At 49.3% G+C, this 25,255-nt stretch overlaps 11 protein-coding genes across 11 annotated transcripts; 7 read left to right on the forward strand and 4 right to left on the reverse strand.

Moving 5' to 3' along the window:
• Positions 1 to 137: 137 nt before the first annotated feature.
• Positions 138 to 2,089, reverse strand: N7518_007094 (flavin-containing monooxygenase; the record flags this gene model as incomplete). Its single annotated transcript, XM_057188021.1, has 3 exons — positions 138 to 1,421; positions 1,475 to 1,735; positions 1,790 to 2,089. 3 exons carry the CDS (start codon positions 2,087 to 2,089, stop codon positions 138 to 140), a joined length of 1,845 nt encoding a protein of 614 aa, XP_057039724.1.
• Positions 2,090 to 3,319: 1,230 nt separating this feature from the next.
• Positions 3,320 to 3,886, forward strand: N7518_007095 (GNAT family N-acetyltransferase; the record flags this gene model as incomplete). The annotated part of the gene is made up of 1 exon (XM_057188022.1): positions 3,320 to 3,886. The coding sequence occupies one exon, from the start codon at positions 3,320 to 3,322 to the stop codon at positions 3,884 to 3,886; it is 567 nt and encodes a 188-aa protein (XP_057039725.1).
• Positions 3,887 to 3,982: 96 nt separating this feature from the next.
• On the reverse strand, positions 3,983 to 4,882 carry N7518_007096 (oxidoreductase, short chain dehydrogenase/reductase family superfamily; the record flags this gene model as incomplete). Its single annotated transcript, XM_057188023.1, has 3 exons — positions 3,983 to 4,049; positions 4,102 to 4,198; positions 4,285 to 4,882. 3 exons carry the CDS (start codon positions 4,880 to 4,882, stop codon positions 3,983 to 3,985), a joined length of 762 nt encoding a protein of 253 aa, XP_057039726.1.
• Positions 4,883 to 5,453: 571 nt separating this feature from the next.
• On the forward strand, positions 5,454 to 6,799 carry N7518_007097 (F-box protein; the record flags this gene model as incomplete). The annotated part of the gene is made up of 3 exons (XM_057188024.1): positions 5,454 to 5,557; positions 5,611 to 6,120; positions 6,178 to 6,799. The coding sequence occupies 3 exons, from the start codon at positions 5,454 to 5,456 to the stop codon at positions 6,797 to 6,799; spliced, it is 1,236 nt and encodes a 411-aa protein (XP_057039727.1).
• Positions 6,800 to 7,086: 287 nt separating this feature from the next.
• Positions 7,087 to 8,166, forward strand: N7518_007098 (uncharacterized protein; the record flags this gene model as incomplete). Its single annotated transcript, XM_057188025.1, has 1 exon — positions 7,087 to 8,166. The coding sequence occupies one exon, from the start codon at positions 7,087 to 7,089 to the stop codon at positions 8,164 to 8,166; it is 1,080 nt and encodes a 359-aa protein (XP_057039728.1).
• A 536-nt stretch (positions 8,167 to 8,702) lies between these two features.
• Positions 8,703 to 11,213, reverse strand: N7518_007099 (SulP family inorganic anion transporter; the record flags this gene model as incomplete). Its single annotated transcript, XM_057188026.1, has 4 exons — positions 8,703 to 9,404; positions 9,476 to 9,995; positions 10,045 to 10,674; positions 10,753 to 11,213. The coding sequence occupies 4 exons, from the start codon at positions 11,211 to 11,213 to the stop codon at positions 8,703 to 8,705; spliced, it is 2,313 nt and encodes a 770-aa protein (XP_057039729.1).
• A 1,487-nt stretch (positions 11,214 to 12,700) lies between these two features.
• On the forward strand, positions 12,701 to 13,810 carry N7518_007100 (translation initiation factor eIF2 subunit alpha; the record flags this gene model as incomplete). The annotated part of the gene is made up of 4 exons (XM_057188027.1): positions 12,701 to 12,778; positions 12,850 to 13,012; positions 13,068 to 13,275; positions 13,336 to 13,810. 4 exons carry the CDS (start codon positions 12,701 to 12,703, stop codon positions 13,808 to 13,810), a joined length of 924 nt encoding a protein of 307 aa, XP_057039730.1.
• Positions 13,811 to 14,411: 601 nt separating this feature from the next.
• Positions 14,412 to 21,150, forward strand: N7518_007101 (cation-transporting P-type ATPase family protein; the record flags this gene model as incomplete). Its single annotated transcript, XM_057188028.1, has 9 exons — positions 14,412 to 14,487; positions 14,537 to 14,864; positions 14,920 to 15,854; positions 15,901 to 16,041; positions 16,099 to 16,472; positions 16,969 to 17,037; positions 17,067 to 20,444; positions 20,500 to 20,636; positions 20,691 to 21,150. 9 exons carry the CDS (start codon positions 14,412 to 14,414, stop codon positions 21,148 to 21,150), a joined length of 5,898 nt encoding a protein of 1,965 aa, XP_057039731.1.
• A 274-nt stretch (positions 21,151 to 21,424) lies between these two features.
• On the reverse strand, positions 21,425 to 22,278 carry N7518_007102 (uncharacterized protein; the record flags this gene model as incomplete). The annotated part of the gene is made up of 3 exons (XM_057188029.1): positions 21,425 to 21,690; positions 21,742 to 21,950; positions 22,046 to 22,278. 3 exons carry the CDS (start codon positions 22,276 to 22,278, stop codon positions 21,425 to 21,427), a joined length of 708 nt encoding a protein of 235 aa, XP_057039732.1.
• A 568-nt stretch (positions 22,279 to 22,846) lies between these two features.
• Positions 22,847 to 23,992, forward strand: N7518_007103 (aldo/keto reductase family protein; the record flags this gene model as incomplete). The annotated part of the gene is made up of 6 exons (XM_057188030.1): positions 22,847 to 22,918; positions 22,980 to 22,990; positions 23,039 to 23,096; positions 23,146 to 23,327; positions 23,404 to 23,773; positions 23,840 to 23,992. The coding sequence occupies 6 exons, from the start codon at positions 22,847 to 22,849 to the stop codon at positions 23,990 to 23,992; spliced, it is 846 nt and encodes a 281-aa protein (XP_057039733.1).
• Positions 23,993 to 24,187: 195 nt separating this feature from the next.
• N7518_007104 (putative gamma-cysteine synthetase regulatory subunit) lies at positions 24,188 to 25,184 on the forward strand (the record flags this gene model as incomplete). The annotated part of the gene is made up of 2 exons (XM_057188031.1): positions 24,188 to 24,210; positions 24,260 to 25,184. The coding sequence occupies 2 exons, from the start codon at positions 24,188 to 24,190 to the stop codon at positions 25,182 to 25,184; spliced, it is 948 nt and encodes a 315-aa protein (XP_057039734.1).
• Between the last annotated feature and the right edge of the window lie 71 nt (positions 25,185 to 25,255).

The raw sequence follows: 25,255 nt of genomic DNA on the forward strand, positions 1-25,255 counted from the left end.
CCTAAGACAGGAACGGTTTCAACAAATAGTCAAAAAAAATAGTATTTCCCAGCGCTAATTCATGTATATAGGTATTTCCAAATAGACACTAACACTCTTGCATTGGAATGATCCAGTCTAACGCACTCCATACCAAATCAAACATCCCACCATCCCTCCATGTGAGACTTCAAATCAATCTCCTCCGGCAATCTCAGATGAGGCGTCAGCTCTGCATCAGGAGCCAACTCTTTCGTAGTCCAGCCATTACCAAAGTAAGCAAACCGATTGCCACTTGGATTAACATAGGTATACTCCCAATCCTCCCAGCGCGGATCCCGACGAATATAATTCGAATGCGACGCACTACCGGGGAAGAGACCATGAATACGAGACCCGGGCTTGCCACCGTTGTACCACGAGCTACAGTTCGCAGACCAGACAGTGCGCGGGTAGAACCGGTCGCAGTACTCGACGAAGTCATCGGTCGCCTGGGCGGACGGCACGATGGTCTTAATTCCCTGCGAGCGGATCTTGCGCAGCACCTTCGCGATGTATGTCACTTGGTTCTCGATGGTGTTGGGCACTGTGCCGCTGTGTCCAGAGGCGTATGGCCCGCCGAGCCAGAGGAGGTTCGGGAAACCGGGTGTTGCGAAGCCGAGGTATGAGTACGGGAATCCGAATTTGCCGTCGTGTTTCCAGGCTGTCTTTAGGTCGACTCCGCCGGCGATGATGGAGAACGGGGGTGCGTGGTCGACGTTGGCTCCTGTTGCGCAGATCGTGATGTCCACTTCGCGCTCCACTCCGTCTTCGGTAACAATGCCCTTCTCGGTGAATCGCTTGATGCGTGTCTGGATGTAGTCGACGTTGTCTTGGGATAGGGCCTCTAGATATCCGGGGCCTGGTGTTGGGCGACGGCACGCCGGGGGGAAGTCGGGGATGATTTTATCGGCCAATTCAGGCTTGTTTGCGATGCGCTTCAGCATCAGGGCGGTCCATTTCTCGCGCAGTTCGTTGTTCTCGGGTGTGTCTTTAAAGATTGCTCCAAAGCGCTGGAAATATCCCTTCTCGGTATCCCTGCGGTATTCCAGATACGCCTTGGGATCTTTCCATGTCTCTAGCTGTGTCTCGGAGAAAGAATTTGGCTCCAGTCGACGGATCCCAACGTTTCCGCTGCTGAATGAATCTGCGATCCAAGTGGGATTCCGAGCGTAGTGATCAACGTGGCTGGCAAATGGTTGAATAGACGGTAGAACCTGCAAGCCGGAAGCGCCATTTCCGATAAGAGCAATTCGCTTTCCCTTCAGGTCGGTGGTTGGATCCCAGTTCGAGGAATGGAAGAGCTTTCCCTTGTAATTGTTGATCCCTTCATAGTCGGGTAGCTTCCAGGCATTGAAATGACCGATGGCGTTGATTAAAACGTCTAGCTCTTCCTCATAGATCTGTGCATGGATGTAAGCATAGAACGTCAAGATCAACATCAACCATTTCTTACCTTGGAGCCATCTACATGCTCAATAGTGACCTTCCATTTCCCTTTCTCGGGCAACCATTCGGCCTTCTGCACTTTTTGTCCCGCGCGAAGATACTGGTACACATTGTGCTTCCGTGCAACACCCTGCCAGTATTGTCTGATCTCATCTCCCTGGGCGAATTCTTCCGTCCATTGGGTATTTGGCGAGATGCTGGATTGGTATACATGTGCAGGGATATCGCAGCGAACACCGGGATATGTATTCTCGAACCAAGTGCCTCCCTAAAGAATGTTAGCGTCGAAACAACCCATCAATGAACAATACAATTAACATACCACATCGGCATTCTTATCATAGATTCGAAGATCCAGTCCCGGCAGCTTCGCAGGGAGCAATATGCCCGCGGTAATTCCTGCCAGACCCGCGCCGATAATACCGACCTTGATGGGTCGCACCACATCAACGGGGTGCTCCTCCAGTTCAAATCGGATCTTCTCAAGCTTCTCTGATAATCCGGTGATATCACTATTCACCGTTACAGTGGTGGATCCATTGCGGTCTGAAGAACCCTTGATCGATTCCAAGACAGGTTCGATATTCGAGGAAAGAGCCACGGGCACTTGTACGAGAGTCATGATGGGCTTGTCCATTTATCTTTTCTCCCGAGTGAAACAATCACAGCATAAACATGTAACCGCTGTCGCATCCGAGTTGGATATCCCGGCATTCTTGTAGATTCACCCCCACCTGCACGTCATGCGCAACGTTTTACACGCCACATAATGCGAATTGCAATCCAGCGCATCGAATCTGATAATTGGCTTCATATGGGACGATTGCAGTCGGATATGCGGCTTAATTGTGATGTTCTCGGGACTGATTTGATGTCGCTAACACCATCGCGGTTCCAGATGGCGTGCCGAGGGGGGCTATCGTGAACACCATCCTCTCCACTCCCCACGCCATTGCGGAGTGCCATGGTTGGAGTACAAGTTGGGGTATCGAGGTTGGAAATTGAAATGTCGCCATTTGTCTCGGCCGATTCGAGTTGAATGCCAAGGTATTTAAATGGTGAAGTTCTGGAAGAGACGAATTAATATATTTCCAATGCATATCAAAGGATTGTATGGAGTACTCCGTAGTACAGATCAATATCTACTACAGCAAGGATACAGCACTGTCACAACTACAGTAAATGTCAACTTTGTGAATAGCGACAACATCTCCATTGCAGCCTAACTATGCTCCTATTGGCGGAACTATATAGATAAAAGCTCGGAGTAGCCCTTGACCATTGCGTTTTGGTGTTTATCAGGTTGCTTATCTTTATTAGGCAATCGTGAAGAACCACGTGCTTCAAGTATGCACGACTCCCTGCCCAGGTGTAAAATATACCCGAGTCTCTCGAGTGACTACACCGGCGCTGTTCTTACCTTTACACCACGAACATGGCCGTCATCTTCTTACCAACTTGCTCTTATCAACTTGCGCATTGGCAATCAGTTTCACCTAAGCAACCTCGGAAGATCCTACAGTGATACAGCAGCGATATCCAGATACTTAGAGGCATATCAACCACCGATATCAACTACAAATGAAGAGCTATCGGCCAGCTTTTCATTTCTGGATTTGTCGGAAGGTTGCGATATATTCGTTCTTATCAGACTCATGTATTGCCAAGTGCAGTTTTAGCGCATGACTCACGATAGGACTCACGATAACTACAATCTCTTCGCCTACAACTATACAACGAATTCATCTCAAGATACTATTTCTTGAAGCCCAACTGCGTATAAATTTCCATTTCTCGAACACAACCCAGCATCCAGCATCCAGCATCCAGCATCCAGCACCTCACATTCACCATGTCCTCTACCCCGCCAACAGGTGGACTCCCACCTAAGACATGGACACGAGATACCAACCGCGAATTCTTCATCTCAACCGATCCAAAGTTACTTTCTGTCAAAGCAGTCAATGCCGCACTCAACAGAGACTTCATTTACTGGGTCAACGAGCCCATCCCAGAGGAGGTGCTGTTGCAGATGCTCTACGGCTCCTTGTGCTTCGGCGTGTACAGGTGGACCCAACCTGTGAATGATTCTACCACCCCATCTCCAGAGAACATTGAGCAGATTGGGCTTTCTCATACCATCACAGATGGTTGTACATTTGCTTATCTGTCGGATACCTATGTTCTCCCTGAGTACCAAGGCCAAGGACTCGGGAAATGGCTTATCGGTTGTGTTGCGGAAACCTTTTCCAAGGAAAACATGCCTTATCTACGTCGGATCATGCTGATGACGGATGATGAGCGCACGCAGGCTTTCTACGCGAATATTCTTGGTGTGAAAGTCATTGGGCATGAAGAACGAAAGGACATGGGGAGGGATTTAGTGTTTATGTGTGCGAGACCGGGGGTATCGGATTGAAATGCCTACTCTGAATTTGGTGCCTGGTATAGGTACTTGGGTTTGAGCAAGAAGCAGACTCGTGGCTCTGGTAGCTCATATTCATCATTTCACTCTCTACCACGGAAGCTGCAAAGGAGTCGGCAGGTTCTTCCCAAGAACAACTTCTGCGGTGCCGATATCTCTGTCATGATAGATTAGCCTGGGTTTTTATAATAGGCAATCAAATTTCTTACCCTGGTCCTGCTGGCGCCCAGTATTCACCGGTCTTGCTAAGATCGAAATCTTCGATGAAAGATGCAAGCGTTTTCGCTGCTTGATCTGGTGTCACGGCTGTTTTCCAAGAGATATATGTTAGACCTAACAAGTTCCCGAAGCCTTGTCATAAGGCCTGTAAAAGTAATGCACTGGTCACTCACCTCCACCTGCATCCCAGTACTTATCGAATCCAACGCTCTTCGTCATCTCCGTTCGCATAAATCCAGGATGTACCAGACCAACTGCAATCCCCTTTGGCTTCAAATCCAAACTTAGGAGCTTGCCGACCATATTCAAAGCAGCCTTACTGGCATGGTGGCCAAAGTTACCCCCTCCTTCCTTTTCATGGCGCAATGTGATGCTGCCGCTCTCGCTGCTGACGAGAATAACTTTACTGCCCTGGTCCAACAGCCCAGCTTTGACGAGATTGTGTACCACAAAGACGGGACCAATGGCAGAAGTCGTATACATCTGAACCTCCTTCTCCCAGTCTGGAGAATCGAATGTTTCAAAGCCAAAGTATCCAGCGCTAATGATGACTGTCGAGAGCTTTGTAGATGGAAGCTGCGAAACAAGCTTTTGCCCCACATCTGGCTGGGAGATATCAATTCCGGTCAGCCAGGTGACACCTGAGCTTGGCTCGGGGTTGGAAGATCGCGAGGTTGCAAACACATGGGTTCCTGGCTTTGCAGAGTACAGTGTCCGCAGAGAGGCACCTAGTCCCCGAGTGGCACCTAGAATGAGGATGTTGTCGGCCATTTTGTGAGTTGGAGTGATATGCTTGAGATATGGGGTTAGGGAGGTCTTTATATATATGTCGGGCACGCCATTGACGCAATGACGTATGCCCAGGCCTATATAAACTCGTAAGGATTCTATCGAACCATCTGGGCAGTTTGTTCTGTACGACGCAGCTTGCATAGTCTATATATCAAGCTTGACTACTGTCTATGTCATGTTCATGTCAGACCATTGCCTGCATTCAAGTGGAGCCATGATTCATTCATCTTGCTCCTTGCATGTTTGTTTGGCTACCTTTTGGTCTAGTTGCTCGTATTCGACAGAGCCAAGCTTAACATGCTCTACTAGAAATATCAGCATTTAATTTGCCCTTGGACGCTACAATCACTCCGTAGTCGATCTTTCAATACATTTGATCGGACGGAGTGCCCAGCCCTCGAGAGTGGACCATCGAGGGGCTTAGTCATGTGCTATTTATGGAACCTAGCCTAAGATTGCCCCCTTCAATGAACCTGTTTTATCTCCATGAGCCCCGGTAAAGTGCGCTTCTCGCTGGAGCCAGTCAATTCATGTGCTGCAGGGCCCAAGAATGAGTGGCTTTGCCAAATTCGCCCTCTCCGTTCAGAAAGTACGGGCTGCGATCCACAACAGGAGAAAGGTGGGTGCCAAGGACCATCGTGGATCAACTTTAAGGTGAGATCTTTTGCGACAAGCCGCGACAATTCACTGACTCACCTCGCTATCAGGAAGGATCCTGCAGATCCTCCACTACCCTCGCCATGGGACCTCCCCGTCGAGATTCAAATCCGCATATTCGCGTACTCCGGCATCACAGACTTCCATCCGCTGAGGCTCGTATGCAAGGCTTTTTGCCAACTGCTCACCAGCAACGAGCATGAGATTGTCCGGCAGTATCTCCGATTGCGTCGCCACGGTACCCTTCCATCCCCGATCGTCAATGATCGAATCTATACTCGAAACCCCGGCGACGATGTCGTGCTGTTATCGGATCTATTCCCACCATCCAAAAGCGCCAGGGGCGGCCATCTTTATACCTTCAAATACTTGCATGGGCTGCGACGACGGCAAATGCTCTGCTCAAGGCTCTGCTACTACCTGGCAGACCGGATCCTCGATCGATTCATCCAGACCGAACCGGCCGTCATGAAGGCCTCATTTCCTGCAAAGCGAAACGAGCGCAACGCCCTTGTAAAACGCGGCATAGCTAGCATATGGTTCCACCTTGCACCACTCATGTAAGGACAGCGCGGAATTGCTCCACTCCAGCAAGTCACTGACCTCTTCTCTACCAGGTACTATACACTCTATTTTTTCGAATCATATGCGTCCGCCCGACGCGAGCACACAAACATGCTCGTACAAAAATACGAGGCAGGTCAGCTCCCTGTACCATTACCGCTCGAGATACGCCAGAGGATGTACCGCGAGCTACAAACCCGGATCCTCCAGAGCCCTCCCTTCACCAATACGGCGGCGTTGGTTGCAACACACCATTGCATGCATCTGCTTGTTTCATATATACGCTACGCTATGTCTTTGGATGGACATGACATTGATGACTCGTGGATTAGCTCGTTGCTCACATTGGCGCCGTTTGTGCGCATCGTCGAGTTTTTCTCCGCTGAGATCGGGGACGGTGGGAGCCAGCGAGCGCAACGCAAAGAGTTTATGTACAACTTCTATCAGGACACGACGATGTATGAAAAGGATCCTATGGACTCGGTTGTTTTTGCGCGCGTGTCTGCGCAGAATCTGCATAGTTCTGTGCAAGATATCTGGTTTGCAGCCGCTGAGGCTGAGTTGAAAACCCGGAAAGCGATACCCCATAACGTAGAGCACGTCTGGATCTGGAATGGTATTCCAATTGTTTTTGGGTGTCCGGATTGTCATCCCACGAGAGGATGGCAGGCATGATACATTGAATTTGAGTGTTGGAGGCGCCTGGGGTCTTAATTTTTATACCGGACATATATTGGAGTTGGATAGATGAACATTTCAGCTAATTGCATTTGCATTCCATTTCATCTCTCTTCTCAAATTCAAAGAAACGTACTGGCAGTTAGGGAATTGATAGATGTTTGCTTTGTTTGCAACCGGCACGCGTCGTGTATATCCGCATATCAATCTTCCTCGACGACGATATGTTTCAATTGTAGCATAATAACAAGCCGAGTTTATTGCAAACTCGCGCGTTGGCTGCCATGGAACAAGCAGACAAACGACAGTTGTTCAACACTTCTTGGACCATCCACCGTCTCTCCCCTCTCCATCATGGGAAGGACTATAAAGCCCTCCTAGACAACCAGGTCGCGTTGGAAACATATGCAACGCGTCTACGCGACCATCTCACAGGTGACGTCCTCGCTGGTATTCATACAAGCACTAGCGCAGCAGACGACGACGCGCTTTCCAAAACAGGCGCCCTAAAAAATTGTCTATGGCAGCCAATCTCCTCTCAATCATCGCGCGACGAAGCGCCAAGCAGATCAGAGAGTATCACATTTCCTGGAATTCTAGTAACACTAGAATATGAAAACATCGTCTACAAAGCAGCTTTGCTCGCAGACTCAAAATCACCACCAAAGCAGCGCACGGGATCCACATCCCTCCCTCTCCTCCTAACCCGATTCCCAACTGCGCTCCGGCAGACATTCCTCACCTTCCTATCTACCAATTTCGACACCTACTGCTCGCCACTCCGACTGCCGTCGAGCTTTCTATGCGCGGGTCTGGAGACATACGTCGACACCCTGCGCACTCAACGGACAAGTACAAGCGACCCAGTCGAAGATATTATCAAAGAGTTACAGCTCACACTCTCCTTTTCACCGTCGATCGCACCAGCGCTGAGATCCCTCAATGTTAGCATCACGCGCGCTTCACTAGCGGACTTTCTGCGCGATCAGTCTGGGCAGTCGGCGCCGGAATCACGCAGTCTTCAGCATAAACTGCGCAGTCCTTTCATCGCCAATCTTACTTCGTATCTGGAGACGCATCTTGCTATGAAGCTGGATCTGGATGGGTCGTCTTCGGACCAGGTTGCTAAGCAGCATGTGCGACTATCGAAGGTTGCATGTGCTGCTTTCGTTTTGGGTGGCGAAGGACGTGTGAAGCTGGTTGTGGCTGCTGATAGGGATGCTGGGGATGGGGATGGGGATGGGGATGGGGATGAGGGCGCTCGAGTTCGAGGCGACAAGAATGAACTTGTTTCGGAGGCGGCGGAAACGCTTCTGCTCGAGGTGATCCGGAAGGCTGTTGTGGAGGATCATTCGGCTACGTGAGCCTCTGGGTGTTTTTCTGTGCCAGTGTGAAACTGGGACATATTTCAATATCTTTGGAGCTCTGAAGGAGCGAGTGCAAACCCACCGGTATCCCCTGCCTGGATTCACGGTGCTTATAGCTTTGCTCTTAAAGCTGTTCAATTCAATCCGCTGGACTCGTCGCCGACTCACAACCAAGTGCAAACCGGGACGGCTAAATTGCAGCTGCTAGTCAGGCTTTAACCTAGTGTTTCATCACTCTGGTACGTACTGCGGATGCTGCAATTGAGGCTTTCATTGCCAAGATGGCACAATCAGGTCTCCTGATCATGGTGCATACCAGAGCATGAAGGGTTTATTTCAATTCCCATTGAACTCCAGAAAAGCAAGGCTCGTTATTGGAAAATAAGTAATTGCTCATGGATAGGTGTTGCACTTGACAAAATGTCAAGTAGTATAACAGTTTAATTATATTTTAGATGATCGAGAGCAATATGTCTGTACAATATATCCAAACTGTACCCAAACACATGTCACCAATTCTAGCAAGGTAGACACTATATCTCCTGTGTCTGGTTCTCAGATTCCGCCAACCGCAGCGCCTCATCAACACTAGGGACGAAATGACTCAATCCACCACATGTCTCAACAATCCCACTCAGCTCAAACATGCGGAACACACTCCTATTGGGCAAACGGGAGAAGAACACTCTGACGCGTTGCTCTGTGTACGCTTGTACAATTTCCGAAAGAACCTGTGTACCGGACCCGTCGATACTCGTAACGCCATGAACATCGAAAATGATATTCTTATTGTGTTCCGGAGCACGCATGCGCGGCAGGGAAGGGTGAGCATGAGTAGAGCCGTAGAGTTCCAGACGTCGCAAACGATTCTTGAGATCACCTGTGTTGGCAAAAGTCAGGGGCTCGGGGATCTTGACGATCAGGGCGCCTTCGATTAGCTCCACGTTTTCCGGGTGGAGCTCGGCGTTGTCGAAACGCGCGGTTGTGCCGCCGAGGACCTTGCCCAGGATCTGGATGCGGGGGGCGGTTGCATGTCGAATGAGGATTAGCACTGACAGGCCCATTCCCATCGCCATGCCTAGTTCTAAGGAGTAGAATATTGTTGTTGTGAAGATGAGGAACATGAGAACAAGCTCTGACCAGCCCCGCAGGCGGAAGAAGAAGATTAGGTCATGCGGGCATTCTTCCACAAGAGTGAAGGCTACCACGGAGATCATCGAGCACAGGACTGCTTTCTATTGGGAAATTAGAATGGTCAGCACTTGGGAAAGCACACGTGTGTGGTATATATTCGAGAGGGACGAACCGGGAGGTAGTAGAGATAAGGCAAAAGCACCATGACACATGTGAATGTAATGATACTGAGGAAAACACTAGTCATAGGTGACCGTGCTCCTGTCTGCGAGCTAAGCTTGCTTCGCCCGTATCCGCCAAAAGCAGGCAAAGCCGAGAAACAGCCTCCGATGACATTGGCAGCGCCTAGTGCAACCATCTCACGATTGGCACTTATGTGCATTCCCTTGATACCATCAGAACTGCCTTCGCCCAGGCCCTTGGCCGCAACAGATGACTCAAAGAAGCCAAGGAGCGCGATAATAAAGGATTTGCTCAATGCCGTGCGTACATGCTTCATATATGCAAGCTGGAAAGGCCAAGTGAAAGCGAATAGTCCTCCAGAGCCGACTTCTGTAGGTCCAAGAATTTCGAGCCCTTTAGATTCCCAGTCGAGGTGCCAAGCCAGAACCGCTGACAGGGCAACAACCAGGAAGCGGTCTGGGAAATAAATTACTTGGGGAATACGAGGCACAAGCATCTTTTTCAAAGTTCTGCGGAGGATCAGTATGGTGGATATAAACCCGGGGATACGGTACGCACCTGAACACCATGATGACAGAAAAGCTGACGATCGAAACGATGGCAGTTAGTCCATGGCACTCTCGAGCGTATCGAAAAATGAAAATCAGTTTTTCAACACTGGTGCCATGGCTGACACGGGTTTCTTTGGCAAGCTCGGCCAGACCCAATTCTGGGATAAGCTGGTCCACAAAAATCACAAAGCCGATGGCAGTGATGAACCCCCTCAAGAATGGTCGACTGAGCACATTGTCCAAGAATCCTAGGCGGGTCAGTCCGGCAATGAGTATCATGGCGCCGGACAAGGCAGTGGCCACTCCTACAACAAGAGCGATTTCTGTAGGGTCGTCCTCGCCTGAGCTTCCTTGCATGACACTGGCTTTGACAATAGCACCCGTTAGCAAGGAACCTGCGGCCTCCGGCCCAACTACCAAGAGAGGGCAGCTTCCCAAGATGGCATAAATCAAGGGGTGGATCACGAAAGAGTAGAGGCCGCTGATGGGTGGTGCGTGTGCAAGATTGGAGGCCAAAGAGAGGGCCATCGGGATGTAGATGGATGCCACGGTCAACGCAGCCATGAGATCTCCGCGCAGGAATGACCAATGATATTGTCCAATCCAATTGAAAAAAGGAATATAATAGGATATGTATCTGTCATCGATTCGTCAGTTACCAATCTTGAGGCAGGCTACGAAAGTGCTCGCAGTATAAGAGTAAGATACGACCTACTGTTTATTCGTGTCGTTTATTGGAAAAGTGAACGATGATTTCAACTGTGGAGTCTCTGAATCTGAGACCGACTCGTGGTCTACTATACCTCTAGGGCGACCGGCAGCGCCGTCCGCCAATTCATGTCCGTTATATCCAAATGCGCCCGGCCCCCCGATGTATGAGTCTCTTCCTGTATCTTCTATCCGCGGCGAGAACGTGCCATGGCTGCAGCGCCTTTCGCCGCACGCAGGATCAGGCTGGAGGTATGATTCGAGAAGTCGAGTTCTCACGTCTGGTTCGCTCGGAGCCCCGGTACCAGTTTGGCTATCATGTGCCGTGTTATTGTCATGGCTTGAATTTGTCGAGATCCCAAGACCGGTTGGAGGTGACGAACGGAAAGCGTCGACAATGCGGTCTCGTAGAGTCGGACGTCCGAGTCCGTCAAACTCCCCAGGGAGTAATGAACCTGTCTCAGACATGATCTGGAAAGAGGTGTTTTATATTTAAGAGTTAAGCACGAAGTAGCCCGCCATAAATGCTGGTCATAGAGATCAAAGACTAAGGCAATTCGAAATTGGGACCAGCCCGAACTGTTTGTGTCGGTTAAGGCAAGGGCCAACGGCGCTAAGGAACCGATAAGCGGGGAAAGCAACCCGAGGACTGTTATCGTTAATTCAACGCAGATCCTCGGAGAATGACTGTGCAATGAAGGGAAAAGGCATGGTCAGCATAATCAAAAGAAACTCCCTGATTCGTAGAAATGTCGGATGCCATCGAGTGCCGGACATCGAGTGCCGAATGTGCCCATCTTGCCCTCGATTTCCGTTGACGCAATTGACTGATGTGTCAGCCAAGAGATATGGTCAGGTGATATATTCACTCTATAACTTGTAACGAACTGTATACGGGTTTCTCTTATAACAATTTGACAAAAACTAAGCCTATGCTCCTGCAAGTATATTTATATGTTCTTTACTATGATACCACCTTTCTACCTTATCACATCGCATGTCAGCGTCCTAAATTCCATCTAGACCTCGGAGCCAGTCCAAACTTTACAGCTAGCCAGTCCCCTACCAGAGCTTGATGAATTCAAGTACCGCACTGCAATTTGCAATGAGGATGATACCATTACCACTGGAGCTGGCTGGGCTGGTTAGTTTATGCACGAACTGCCACCTCACCAGTGGTGTCATTTGCATTCATGCAAGCTAAGCCGAAAGCACCACGGGGAAGAGAAAAACTCCGTGTAAACTCTATCATGAACCGTGCAATCGAACAAATTGATCCTGTCGTTTTGAAAGTCGACAGAGGAGATGAAGCGAGGAGCAAGCTGTGACCAGCAGGGAGTACGTTATATAGCCGACGTGTTGAACCGCGAATACAAGCCCGACGTCCAACTGCGGTATATGAACAAGTTCATCAAGATGTACCAAAAGGAAGCCTTCATACAACTCAGTCACTAGTTCCACACCAAGGGCAGGGGAAAGATGAAGACCAAGAAGCGCCCCAAAAAGATTGACGAAGAAAAGAAGCGCAAAATTATGAGCAAGCTAGACAGCAACCAGAAAACCAGCATGAGAACTGCGCACAAGGATCGCTAGGCTGGTCTTGGGCTGATGCTTTTTCTTTTCAATAGCTAAATAGTTACCTAATTTACGATATAAACCGAGCATACACCATACGGAGGACCAAATATTCCAAGTGTGGAAGGCGGTGAAATAATTACATAACCACGTGCCTTTTAGTCCCGTGACCGATCAGGTCAATGTGGGTTTTGAAGTCCGCCACAAAGAGATAGATTGTGCCTCATTCGCGTTACTTCTCTCATCTGCGCTCCTGTATCTCCGACTTTACGATCACGCATATACTGTTGGCCACTAGATCGATCTCTCGATTGTGCCGTCAAATCCGTCTTGTTCGTACCTAAGATTTCCCCGAGGAAAAAAAACAGAACCCCGCCAAGATGTCTTTAACAAATTGTCGGTTCTATGAGGACAAGTACCCGGAGGTGGACAGCTTCGTCATGGTGAATGTCAAGCAGGTATGAATAAACTGAATAATGCCCTAAGAGATCAAAGCGACAGGGACTGACTATTTGTGTGAACGAGCTAGATCGCCGAGATGGGCGCATACGTGAAGCTGCTTGAATACGACAATATCGATGGCATGATCCTCCTCTCAGAACTCTCCCGCAGACGTATTCGCAGTATCCAAAAGCTCATCCGCATTGGGCGCAACGAGGTCGTCATCGTGCTTCGTGTCGACAAGGAGAAAGGCAAGGATACATTATTTGCCTGGAAGAACCTGAGAACTAACTTGTCAACTTAAAGGTTACATTGATCTGTCGAAGCGACGTGTCTCCCCCGAGGATGTTATCAAGTGCGAGGAACGTTACAACAAGAGCAAGGCAGTGCACTCTATCATGCGCCACGTTGCTGAGGCGACCCAGACCCCCCTCGAGACCCTATACGAGAACATCGGGTGGCCTTTGAACCAGAAATACGGACATGCGCACGATGCTTTCAAGATCTCCATTACGTAGGTTTTCGTTCTTTTTGTCTCGTGATATGATCAAATTCCTCTGACAGTTGTTTTCAGGAACCCCAACGTCTGGGATGAGATCACCTTCCCTAGCGATGCCGTCAAGAGCGAGCTGCAGCAATACATCAGCAGCAAGCTGACCCCCCACCCTACCAAGGTCCGTGCCGATATCGAGGTTACCTGCTTCGGCTACGATGGAATCGATGCCGTCAAGGATGCCCTCCGTACCGCTGAGGCCGACAACACCCCCGAGAACCAGATCAAGGTCAGACTGGTGGCTCCTCCTCTTTACGTCCTGGCCAGCCAATGTCTCGACAAGACCCTAGGCGTTAAGTTGCTCGAGGCGGCCATTGTGAAAATCGAAGAGCGTATCAAGGCGAACGGCGGTAGCTGCACCGTGAAGATGGCACCCAAGGCTGTCACTGAGCACGATGATGCGATCCTGCAGGAGCTTATGGAGAAGCGCGAGCGTGAGAACACCCAGGTCAGCGGAGATGAAGACTCTGAAAGTGATGAGGGTGTTCCTGAGTAAGTTATGGGTCATAACTCCGAGTCGAGGGGCATACGGCGGTCATGCGCTGGAATACAAAGCGGAGATCACCGCTAGAGGGGAGTTGGGCGAAAATGGATAGAAAAAAGCTTGCACATATCGGAGAAAGGCTCGATGGCTCAATGTGCTAATGGGCAGGATTACAGTCAGAACTCGCCCTTTAGCCAGTGCAGTCGCCTGAACTTCGGGTCTGGGGATGATTTATCCACGCCTGTGCATGCGCTGCATGCCAATTGCGGTCGAAACCCTCGTGCCCACCGTCTGTCAAAGACGCTGGATTCGCACAGGGTGCAAGTTCTAATGCACATAATGTTTGCGATGCAACCAAGACGTTCAATGCCAGTCATGCTTTTAAATGCAATTCGTACCCCTGTAAAGACTACATATTTACCAACATATAGAGATACATTCGCCTCCTTACGAATTCAGACCCAGTGCCCATTACTTGGCGGGGAGCTGAAGTTTATCTACCGCCGATCATCATTGGTGGCCCCTCAAGCTAGAAACTCGGTGAGCCGAACTCTCCCCTTTCTAGTCTTTGCACTCTTGTTGTGGCCATTTATTTTTGCATATTCTACGCGATATGGGACATTGGAGGAATCTCTTTACCGCCGATCCTGGCAGGACGCGGCATCGCATCCAGGTGGAACGTCGTCGACGTACGTCATTTCTAAACAATCGGCACCGCAATGTGCTAACAAGTCACAGTGCTACCTGCCTATGCTGCTGATGAGCCTCACGCCTCTGGTGCTTCAAAGGAACTTGCCAAAGTTGCTCTTCGGTTGAAATATCAAATTGAGCAGGTTGTCTCATGCGAAGTGAAGGATAAATTCTTGACCGACCCAAATAGCCGCATCATCACGGACGATGTGGTTGCGACAGCCATGAAGGCTGGGGGAGATGAATACAAAGCATGCGTTGTTTATTGTCTTTTAGTTTGTCTGCGATGGTTCAAGATTCAAGCCTCCGTCGAGCTCTGGGATTCCGATCTTCACGAGGTTCGGGCTGTGGCTTGCGAGGTCATCGCCAAGCGCATGTAATATCCCTTTGATATTCTGGGGTTTCTGCTATTTACTCACTACTTTGGACAGAATCGAATCGGAGCCGGACCAAGATTACGTGCTGAAGGATATCTTGCTCAAGCGGTACTCCATCTTCAGTGAAGGAGTAGAGACTGATCCCGCCAATGTCATTGAACGATCGGTAGATCTCCACGCCTTGAAAATCATCAGCTCTGCCCCGTACCAGAGATGTATCCTGTACCTGTGGAGGGGTTGGATCTGTCAGGAAGAGGGCAACCCAACTAACTTTGTCGAATACAGCGAGAAGGCTAACACTAACTATTGGGTTCATTTCCATCCTGACCGGATGCGAACTCCTCTGTATCAGAATGTCTGCCAAATTTTGTTTTCTTTGGTTTACCTTGCGGTTTATACGGCGGTCATCAATACCGTGAACCCAACCGGTGACGTGGATGTGGCTGAGGGCATTCTTTACGGTATGACTGTTGCGTTCATCTGCGACGAAGGGCTCAAGTTTTGGAAGGTTGGATGGAATTACCTCGAATTCTGGAATGCCTTCAACTCAACCCTCTACACTATCCTGATCGTGTCACTTGCCATGCGGTTTATTGCCTTGGCACACTCAACATCTGCCAACGATGAACAAAGGCGGCTATACAACGAGCTCAGCTATAACTTCTTGGCATTTGCGGGCCCTATGTTCTGGATGCGCATGATGCTATACCTTGACTCGGTCCGCTTCTTCGGTGCTATGTTTGTGGTCCTTCGGGTCATGATGAAGGAGAGCTTGATATTCTTTGCTCTTCTATTTGTGGTGATGGCTGGTTTCTTCCAGGCCTTCGTCGGCATGGCCCAAGTGGATGACGACTATCCCCTTCACCGAAACATTCTCCAGGGAATGGTGAACAGTATCATGCAGAGTCCTGAGTTCGACACTTTCCAGGAGTTTGCATTTCCCTTTGGCATCATCCTCTACTATGTTTTCAACTTCATTGTCATGACTGGTAAGTTTGCGTCCGGCTTATTTGGAATTCTGTTGACAATTATCAGTTTTGTTGAATATTCTCATTGCCTTGTACAACAGCGCATATGAAGATATCTCGGGAAATGCCACGGACGAATACATGGCCATCTTTGCGCAGAAAACCATGCAGTTCATCCGCGCCCCAGATGAAAATGTCTTCATCCCGCGTACGTATTTTTTCCACTTCGATGGCACACGTGTGGCTAACTTAATCTGGATACTAGCATTCAATCTCATTGAGATTCTGTTTCTAATAGCCCCATTCGAATGGTGGCTTTCGCGGAACGCATACGCAAAGCTGAATGAATTTGTAATGGGTGTGATCTATTCGCCTCTGCTTATCTTTGCGGCCTGGGTTGAGACCAGTCGGGCACGCCAGATTCAATGGAATCGACGCCATGGCGAAGCAGACGATGAATATGCTCAGGAATGGGAGCATGTGGCCACAGAGGTCAACTTTGATCTTGATGATACTTGGAAAGAGCAGGTCGTGGAGTCCATGCCGGATATCAAGCTTGATAATTGTACATATGAACTCAGGGAGCTGAAAGAGCAGGTTAGAATGTTGACGGAGATGGTGAAGGAGTTGAATCGGGAGGTGATGGACAAGAAGGCGGATGGAGCAAGCTAGAAAGGCCCAAAACGAGTTACATATATCGACATGCTAAAAACGGAAGCAGAGAATGACAGTGGGACATTATGTACTCTATATTAGATTGAGGGTGATCCCTTAATATGTCTTGATACAAGCATATACGTTTTCACAAAGTCTATATTCAGACATCATCTTCCACATCCCTTCTCTTAAAAAAAAGTTCATACGTTGTACTCCCTACATATTAACCAACTAATAACGATGAGCAAAAGAAAAGAGTAAAAAAGAAATCTCAGGTTTGGTTTTAGGAATAGCCGAACGCGGGGGTCGAACCCGCAGCCTTAAGATTAAGAGTCTTACGCTCTACCGATTGAGCTAGCCCGGCCGGGCTGTTGTAGAGAGCAGCGGTAAAGTGCTATATGAGCCTGCGTCGGTCGGGGCAGGCTGACATAATGATAGCGCGTCGAGCGGCGAATCCTCTGGAACCAAAAATTGTAAGGTGGAAGGTGGCTTCATCAACAAATCTGGGCATTTCCTCGATTGGATACTATCATTGCTTTCGGAATTCGTATGAGTCTTTAATTTTCAGCTTGTTAGACTCTGACCGCGGTCACTAGATTGCCACCATGTACGTTACCAGAAGCTCCCCCCGATTCTTTGCGGCTACAGCTAACAGTATACAGGGCAAAGCTCGTGGACGATCCTCAGATCCATACTGCTTCGTTGCATAACCCGATCCCTTGGCAATTACACACATACGTCTGGCCTTTCATAATCATCTGGCCCGTGTTCTTCGCCTTCTACCTCTCCCCCGAGCGCTATGATACATATATTCAGGGACAGGAATGGACCTTCGTGTTCGCGGGGTCTATCATCACAATCCAGTCGCTCTTTTGGTTGATGACCAAGTGGAACATTGATATAAACACTCTATTCACTACCATTCGAGCCAAGTCCATCGATACTGCCCGGCTTATCAAAGTGGTTCCCATCACTAACGCTGGCTCTGCCGAGATCTGCAAATTGATTAATGAGAACACCGGCACGAAGAAGACACTTTCATTCCTCTTCCAGAAGCGCCGCTTTCTCTTTTACCCTGAGACTCGTACCTTCGCACCCTTGTCTTATGTCCTTGACGCCGAACCAAAGCCCGCCCTTGAGACTTTCCAGCTGAGCGAGGGCTTCACGTCGAAGGCCGAGATTGACCGCGTCTACAACCACTATGGCGATAACACCTTTGATATCCCGGTTCCCGGTTTCCTTGAACTCTTCCAGGAGCATGCTGTCGCGCCGTTCTTCGTCTTCCAGATTTTCTGTGTTGGATTGTGGATGTTGGATGAATATTGGTACTACTCGCTCTTCACGCTCTTCATGCTCGTTATGTTTGAGAGTACCGTTGTGTGGCAGCGCCAGAGGACCTTGAGCGAGTTCCGTGGAATGAGCATTAAGCCTTACGATGTCTGGGTGTATCGTGAACGGAAATGGCAAGAGATCACTAGTGATAAGCTTCTTCCCGGTGACCTCATGTCAGTGAACCGCACCAAGGAGGACAGCGGCGTTGCGTGTGATATTCTTCTGGTCGAAGGCAGTGTCATTGTAAACGAGGCTATGCTTTCTGGCGAGAGCACACCTCTGCTGAAAGACTCTGTCCAGCTCCGTCCTGGCGGTGACTTGATTGAGCCGGAAGGATTGGATAAGCTCTCGTTTGTGCATGGAGGTACCAAGGTCCTTCAAGTTACTCACCCTAATCTCACTGCCGACTCGGACTTGAAGAACTTGTCCAACAACGTTACCATGCCCCCAGACAATGGTGCTTTGGGTGTGGTTGTTAAGACTGGTTTCGAAACTAGCCAGGGTAGCCTCGTCCGGACCATGATCTACTCAACTGAACGTGTCTCTGCCAACAATGTTGAAGCTCTGTTGTTCATCCTCTTCCTCCTGATTTTCGCAATTGCCGCTTCGTGGTACGTGTGGCAAGAGGGTGTGATCCAGGACCGCAAACGCTCCAAGCTTCTGCTCGACTGTGTCCTCATCATCACTAGTGTTGTTCCTCCCGAATTGCCTATGGAATTGAGCTTGGCTGTAAACACTAGTCTTGCTGCTTTGAGCAAGTATGCCATTTTCTGCACCGAGCCTTTCCGTATCCCCTTCGCCGGTCGTGTTGACATCGCTTGCTTTGACAAGACCGGAACCCTGACTGGAGAGGACCTTGTCGTTGATGGTATTGCTGGACTCGGTTTAGGTGAGGCTGGTTCGAAGGTTGAAGCTGATGGTGCTCAGACCGAATTGGCCAATCCCTCTGCTGCTGGACCCAACACCACTCTCGTTCTCGCCAGTGCTCACGCATTGGTGAAGCTGGATGAGGGTGAGGTCGTCGGTGACCCTATGGAAAAGGCTACATTGGAATGGCTTGGCTGGACTCTGGGAAATAACGATACTCTGTCTTCCAAGGGCAACACCCCCGTTGTCGCCGGTCGCAACGTCGAATCCGTTCAAATCAAGAGAAGATTCCAGTTCTCCTCGGTTCTGAAACGCCAGAGTACCATCGCGACCATTACTACCAATGACCGCAAGACTTCCAAGAAGATCAAGTCCACATTTGTGGGTGTCAAGGGTGCCCCAGAGACCATCAACACTATGCTGGTCAACACACCTCCCAACTACGAGGAAACCTACAAGCACTTCACCCGCAATGGTGCCCGTGTGCTGGCTCTTGCCTACAAGTATCTTTCATCCGAAACTGAACTTTCTCAGGGCCGCGTGAACAACTACGTCCGCGAAGAGATCGAATCCGAGCTAATTTTTGCCGGTTTCCTTGTCCTGCAGTGCCCCTTGAAGGATGATGCTATCAAATCTGTCCGTATGCTAAATGAGAGCAGCCACCGTGTTGTTATGATCACTGGTGATAACCCATTGACTGCTGTCCATGTCGCACGCAAGGTTGAGATTGTTGATCGTGAAGTTCTCATCCTTGATGCTCCTGAGCATGACAACTCTGGAACCAGGATTGTCTGGCGCACCATTGATGATAAGCTCAATATCGACGTCGACCCCACTAAGCCCCTGGACCCGGAGATCCTGAAGACTAAGGACATCTGTATCACTGGATATGCTCTCGCAAAGTTCAAGGGCCAGCAGGCTCTCCCTGTTCTGCTCCGTCACACTTGGGTTTATGCTCGTGTGTCTCCTAAGCAAAAGGAAGACATTCTTCTTGGTCTTAAGGACGCTGGATACACCACCCTGATGTGCGGTGATGGTACCAACGATGTCGGCGCTCTGAAGCAGGCTCACGTCGGTGTCGCGCTTCTGAACGGCTCGCCAGACGATCTAACCAAGATCGCTGAACACTATCGGACCACTAAGATGAAGGAGCTGTACGAGAAGCAGGTTAGCATGATGCAAAGATTCAACCAACCCGCCCCTCCAGTCCCTGTTCAAATCGCTCACCTGTATCCCCCTGGTCCTTCCAACCCAAACTACGAGAAAGCCATGGAGCGGGAGTCGCAGCGCAAGGGTGCCGCGATCACCGCTGCCGGCGGAACCCCCGAGGCTATCCCAACCATCACATCTCCTGGCGCTCAGGCCTTGCAGCTATCGAACTTGACCCCCCAGCAGCAGAAACAGCAGAAGGCCCAGGCTGCCGCAGCTGGCCTTGCAGACAAGCTTACATCTTCTTTGATGGAACAGGAGCTGGATGAAAGTGAGCCTCCCACTATCAAGTTGGGTGATGCATCAGTCGCTGCTCCCTTCACTAGCAAGTTGGCCAACGTTATTGCTATCCCGAATATTCTTCGTCAAGGTCGTTGCACCCTGGTTGCGACTATTCAGATGTACAAGATTCTTGCTTTGAACTGCTTGATCAGTGCGTACAGTCTGAGTGTCATCTATTTGGAGGGTATTAAGTTCGGTGATGGACAGGTCACCATCAGCGGTATGCTGATGAGTGTCTGCTTCCTTTCTATTTCCCGCGCCAAGGTATGTCGTACTTCTCCGCGTTCACAATTTGCTTTACTAATGTTTTAATGTGAAGTCTGTCGAGGGTCTGTCTAAGGAGCGCCCGCAGCCGAATATCTTTAACGTCTACATCATTGGATCTGTTCTTGGACAGTTTGCCATTCACATCGTGACTCTGATCTACCTCTCCAACTATGTCTATAAGCACGAGCCGTACGTTGAACCTTCCTCTAATTCATCTCACCTCATGGCTAACACAACTGATAGGAGAGATTCCAATATCGATCTCGAGGGCGAGTTTGAGCCTTCCCTCCTGAACAGTGCCATCTACCTTTTGCAGTTGATCCAGCAAATCTCCACTTTCTCGATCAACTACCAAGGCCGTCCTTTCCGCGAGTCAATCCGCGAGAACAAGGGCATGTACTGGGGTCTCATTGCCGCATCGGGTGTTGCATTCTCCTGCGCCACCGAATTCATCCCCGAGCTAAATGAGAAGCTGCGCCTCGTACCCTTCACCAATGAGTTCAAGGTGACTCTGACCGTGCTGATGATCTTCGACTACGGTGGCTGCTGGTTGATTGAGAACGTTCTCAAGCACCTGTTCAGTGATTTCCGTCCTAAGGACATTGCTCTTCGTCGTCCCGACCAGCTTAAGCGCGAGGCGGACCGTAAGTTGCAAGAACAAGTGGAGGCAGAGGCTCAGAAGGAGCTGCAAATAAAGAACTAGTTGGCTGGTTTGAAGATTTGTATCTGCATACATAGAGAGGGGTTGTTGGATTTTAGAAATGTTCATGTAATGCATGACATTTAATACATGTTTTTGCTTTTTATCAAAACATTATAGCAAGTGCAAATGTTCTTTTTGGTTTGAATGGATACTCTACTCCGTACTCCGTAGTCTGTCCAAGAATTTGGATCACCACAATGTTTGAGTCAAGAAAGAATGAACCGCATATTCAGCATAATAGGGTCGAAGAATCTGTACTAGGTAGTCAATCCAATCATTTTGCCACCTCCAGACAGAGAGCTTTGGAAAATTCCCAGTATTCAGGATACCAGCCACTAAACTCCCAATCCACAATCCCACTGACAAATCCATCGTTGACTATGATATTCTGGAGGCGTAGGTCTCCGTGGGTGAATTTGATCTGGTGTTTGTTTTGGCACAGCATACCGGATAGGAAACTCTTGATGTGACATCTTGGTGCTTTGGATTGATAGGCATCGACGATTGCGTTATTAAAAGCTTCTTCGGAGTCAAAGGGTCCTAGACATGTGTATTAGCATACGTATATATATCGGTGTAGTCACTGCTAACCTTTGTCGTGGTAAGTCTCAAAGATCGGATCCATAATGGGACCGGAATCAGCGGAGCCTATGTAGTTGCCGTCGATCTTGCGAAGTTCGCAGAAATATTGCTTGAGCTGGTTGGTAACATGGGCTTTTGTGTTCTCATCATAAGATTCCCAGACTTTATCGAGACTCTGACCTTCCTCGAAAGTCATGAAGATGTAAGTATCAAATAGGCTACCGTAGTCTCCAATATCTCGGTCTATCGGGCCATAAGTGTAGCAAGCGAAGATTTTCGGCACTGGTAGTGTTTCTGCTTTTGTTTCACAAACATCATGTTTTTCGCCTCGGTCAATGTGACATGGGTTCCGAATTTGACGACAATTTCGGGTGATATTCTCGCTATCCTCACGCCGCCCCAGTTAAAGATAATGTTGTCGGGGTTAACCATTCCATCGACCTTGTCCGGGGAAGGCACGGTGAAATCGGGAGCCGAGAAAAGAATGTTCATCTGGGGTTCACATTCTAGAACTTGAGCAGATTCCTCTTCTTCCGGGCTTGACATATTGAAGACAGTGGCAACACGTCAGAAGTCGGACGTCGGGGAAATTGGGAAGTTAACGTGAAGAAAGGGGGGAAGTAGAAGAGCGGGCAGATTATAGGACAGGGATGCTTGTAGACAAATATAGTACTAACCAGAATAGGTAACCTCGTGAATATGATAACTTTACACTACAACTTATGACTGGGATTGGAGATATTGTCGGAGTTAGGGCTAAAAGGACCAGGAATCCGGAGTATATGTCCCTTAGATCTATCTCATGGCCCCGATATAATAACCTCGGTGAGGTGCTGCACAACCCATTGGATGTGATAAACCTGTTCTTTACTATTACAGACTTCTCCGTACTTTTAGAATTTATAACGTCAAGAGAAAACATCCCAAAAATGGCTCTAGAAAGACATCGGTGTTATCTTACATCAATCGTCCCTTATAGTTATAGATAATCCGGTTATTGGAGTCATACGTCATTAGAGATAGGCGGCATATATGGCCGACTACTCTATGATTTCATCGTTCTTCTTCACACAACGTTGAATCGTGTCTTCTGCATATCCAATTCAACAACAATATGGCCAAGCTTACTCTCCAGTCAACGCGTCAACTGCAATCGGGACATGGGATCCCAATCCTAGGATACGGGGTCAGTTACCCCGCAAACAAAGATGAGTCTCAAGAGCAGAGCTGACATTGTATGAATATAGGTCTATATGATGTACGTTTGAACCAATGCTTCCTCTTGAATCTCCTAACCAAACGACAGTCCCTCATCCGAGACCGAGAAGGTTACCCTCGAAGCCCTGAAAGCTGGATTCCGCCATGTACGCTCCCCGGGAAGATCGCAAGAAGACCGTACTAAAGAGATTCCAGGTCGATTCGGCGATCATGTACCACAACGAGGGGCCTTGCGGAAGGGCAATTCTGAATTCGAAACTGGATCGATCGCAGGTCTTCTTCACAACCAAGATCCCGCCGCAATCAATGGGCTACGAGTCTACCAAGCGGGCGATTGATTCGAGTCTAAAAGAAGCAGCACAGGACTACTTTGACCTGTAAGCTCCCACGGGAATCCAGAAACGGATATCCCCCATGGAATTGGAATCTACAGTCTAACCGGTGCATATACAGTATTCTAATCCATGCTCCCTACGGCGGCAAAAAAGCTCGTCTGGGTTCCTGGGATGCACTAGTCGAAGCACAGGGAGCAGGCAAAGTGAGATCTATCGGTGTATCTAACTTCGGTATTCACCACCTCGACGAGCTGGAGGCGCACATCCAGAGTAGCGGGGCTAGCCAGATCGATGTCGGTCAGTATGAGCTGCATCCGTGGTTGGATCATTCGGATATCGTGGAGTGGTTGAAGAAGAGGAATATTGTTGTTGAGGCGTACTCGCCTCTTGCGCATGGGAGTCGCTTGAAGGAGCCTGTGTTGCTGTCTATCGGGAAGAAGTATGGGAAGACGCCGGCGCAGGTTCTGATTCGGTGGAGTTTGCAGATGGTAAGTAGGATTGATTTCCTTAGAGTAAATGGTGTAGAATCAGGATGCTAATAGTTCTGGTGTTAGGGATTTGTGCCTCTGGCCAAGTCTGTTACGCCGAGTCGCATTCGCGAGAATGTCGATGTCTTTGACTTTGAGTTGGAGGCTGAGGATATGAAGTTGCTTGATACGGGAGATTATTCTCCCACGGACTGGGATCCGACGGTTGACAAGGATTGAAGTAATTGCAGATTAGATGGGTGAAGTGTAGAGTAGAGGAACCTTGGAGAACGTTGGATTTGTCAGGCCCGTAGGAGAGAGGGGCTCTCCGCGGGGTGAATTTGCAACTTTCAACTTTCGGACCATCTTCACCCTCCTTCACTTACGATTAGATTTCAATACTTCTATATCTAAGATCTCGCTCATTCGTTCATCATGAATCTGATTTTATCCAGTTCGTAAGTGATGTCATTCGATGCGCCTCGATCAGTCACTCAACCCTCATAGGAATATTATGCAAGCTGGGCGGCAATCCGTCATTCGCCAGCCTCTAACGCAGAAATCAAACGTTGAGCTAATCAATTCGCTTCGATCGAACTTCCTTGCCTCGCAACAGACCGAAACGTCACCGGCCAACGGCACCGACACAAATGGTCAATCCGTGTCGCATCCACGTTCATGGGCGCTACAGACCGAGGACGGCCTCTATATCCCCGAGATCGACTTCTCACAGCCCGGCCTGTCAGAGGACCGTGACCAATATGATATCACAGTGAAACTATTCTACCTACCGGGGATCCCGGTATCAAGGCGGTGCGCACACACCAGAGAGGCAATTGATCTGGTATTGAAGGAGCTACATGTCAAGTCTATCGATCTACTGATCGTCTCATTCCCGGGGATCCTGTTCGACGCAGACGACGACAGCGAAGAAGAAGACAGCGAGCTGAGCAACGGTGAACCGGACGACTTCGACAGTATGGTACAGACATGGCACGTGCTAGAGTCGCTGCACGAGCAGGGCGTGATCGCCCAGCTGGGCGTTGCTGAGTTCGGCAGCGAACGCTTGGCCCGGTTCCTGCCGCACACCAAGGTCAAGCCCTCGGTCGATCAGATCAATCTTAAGGATTGCTGTGTCGTTCCTAAACATTTGATTCTCTATGCGAAACAAGAGCAGATTCAACTCCTCACCCATAACGACTGCCATGATATTCTTCCTGTCGGCACGACGCGGGAACTGCTGGGTCCCACTGAGAAGAGTGGTGCGGGAATCTTGGCTTCCTCCCCCGAGGCCAACGACGGCATCCAGGGCGTTGTCGAGCCGCAGTGGGTGGTTAAGTACACAGCAGTCATCAAAGATCGTGGAGTAGTCGAGAACAAGGGGTATTTCGCGTCGGCTCATGTCGGCACGTGTCTCAAGGACCGGTCATGAAATGCTTTTTCTTTCGTCAATAAAGATATCTGTCGTGACAAGCGTGGCGTTTCTTTTTTTTAAAATCGATC

The sequence above is a fragment of the Penicillium psychrosexuale genome, assembly GCF_028828465.1.
Source record: "Penicillium psychrosexuale strain IBT 29551 chromosome Unknown utg000004l, whole genome shotgun sequence".
NCBI classification, from domain to species: Eukaryota; Fungi; Ascomycota; class Eurotiomycetes; order Eurotiales; family Aspergillaceae; genus Penicillium; species Penicillium psychrosexuale.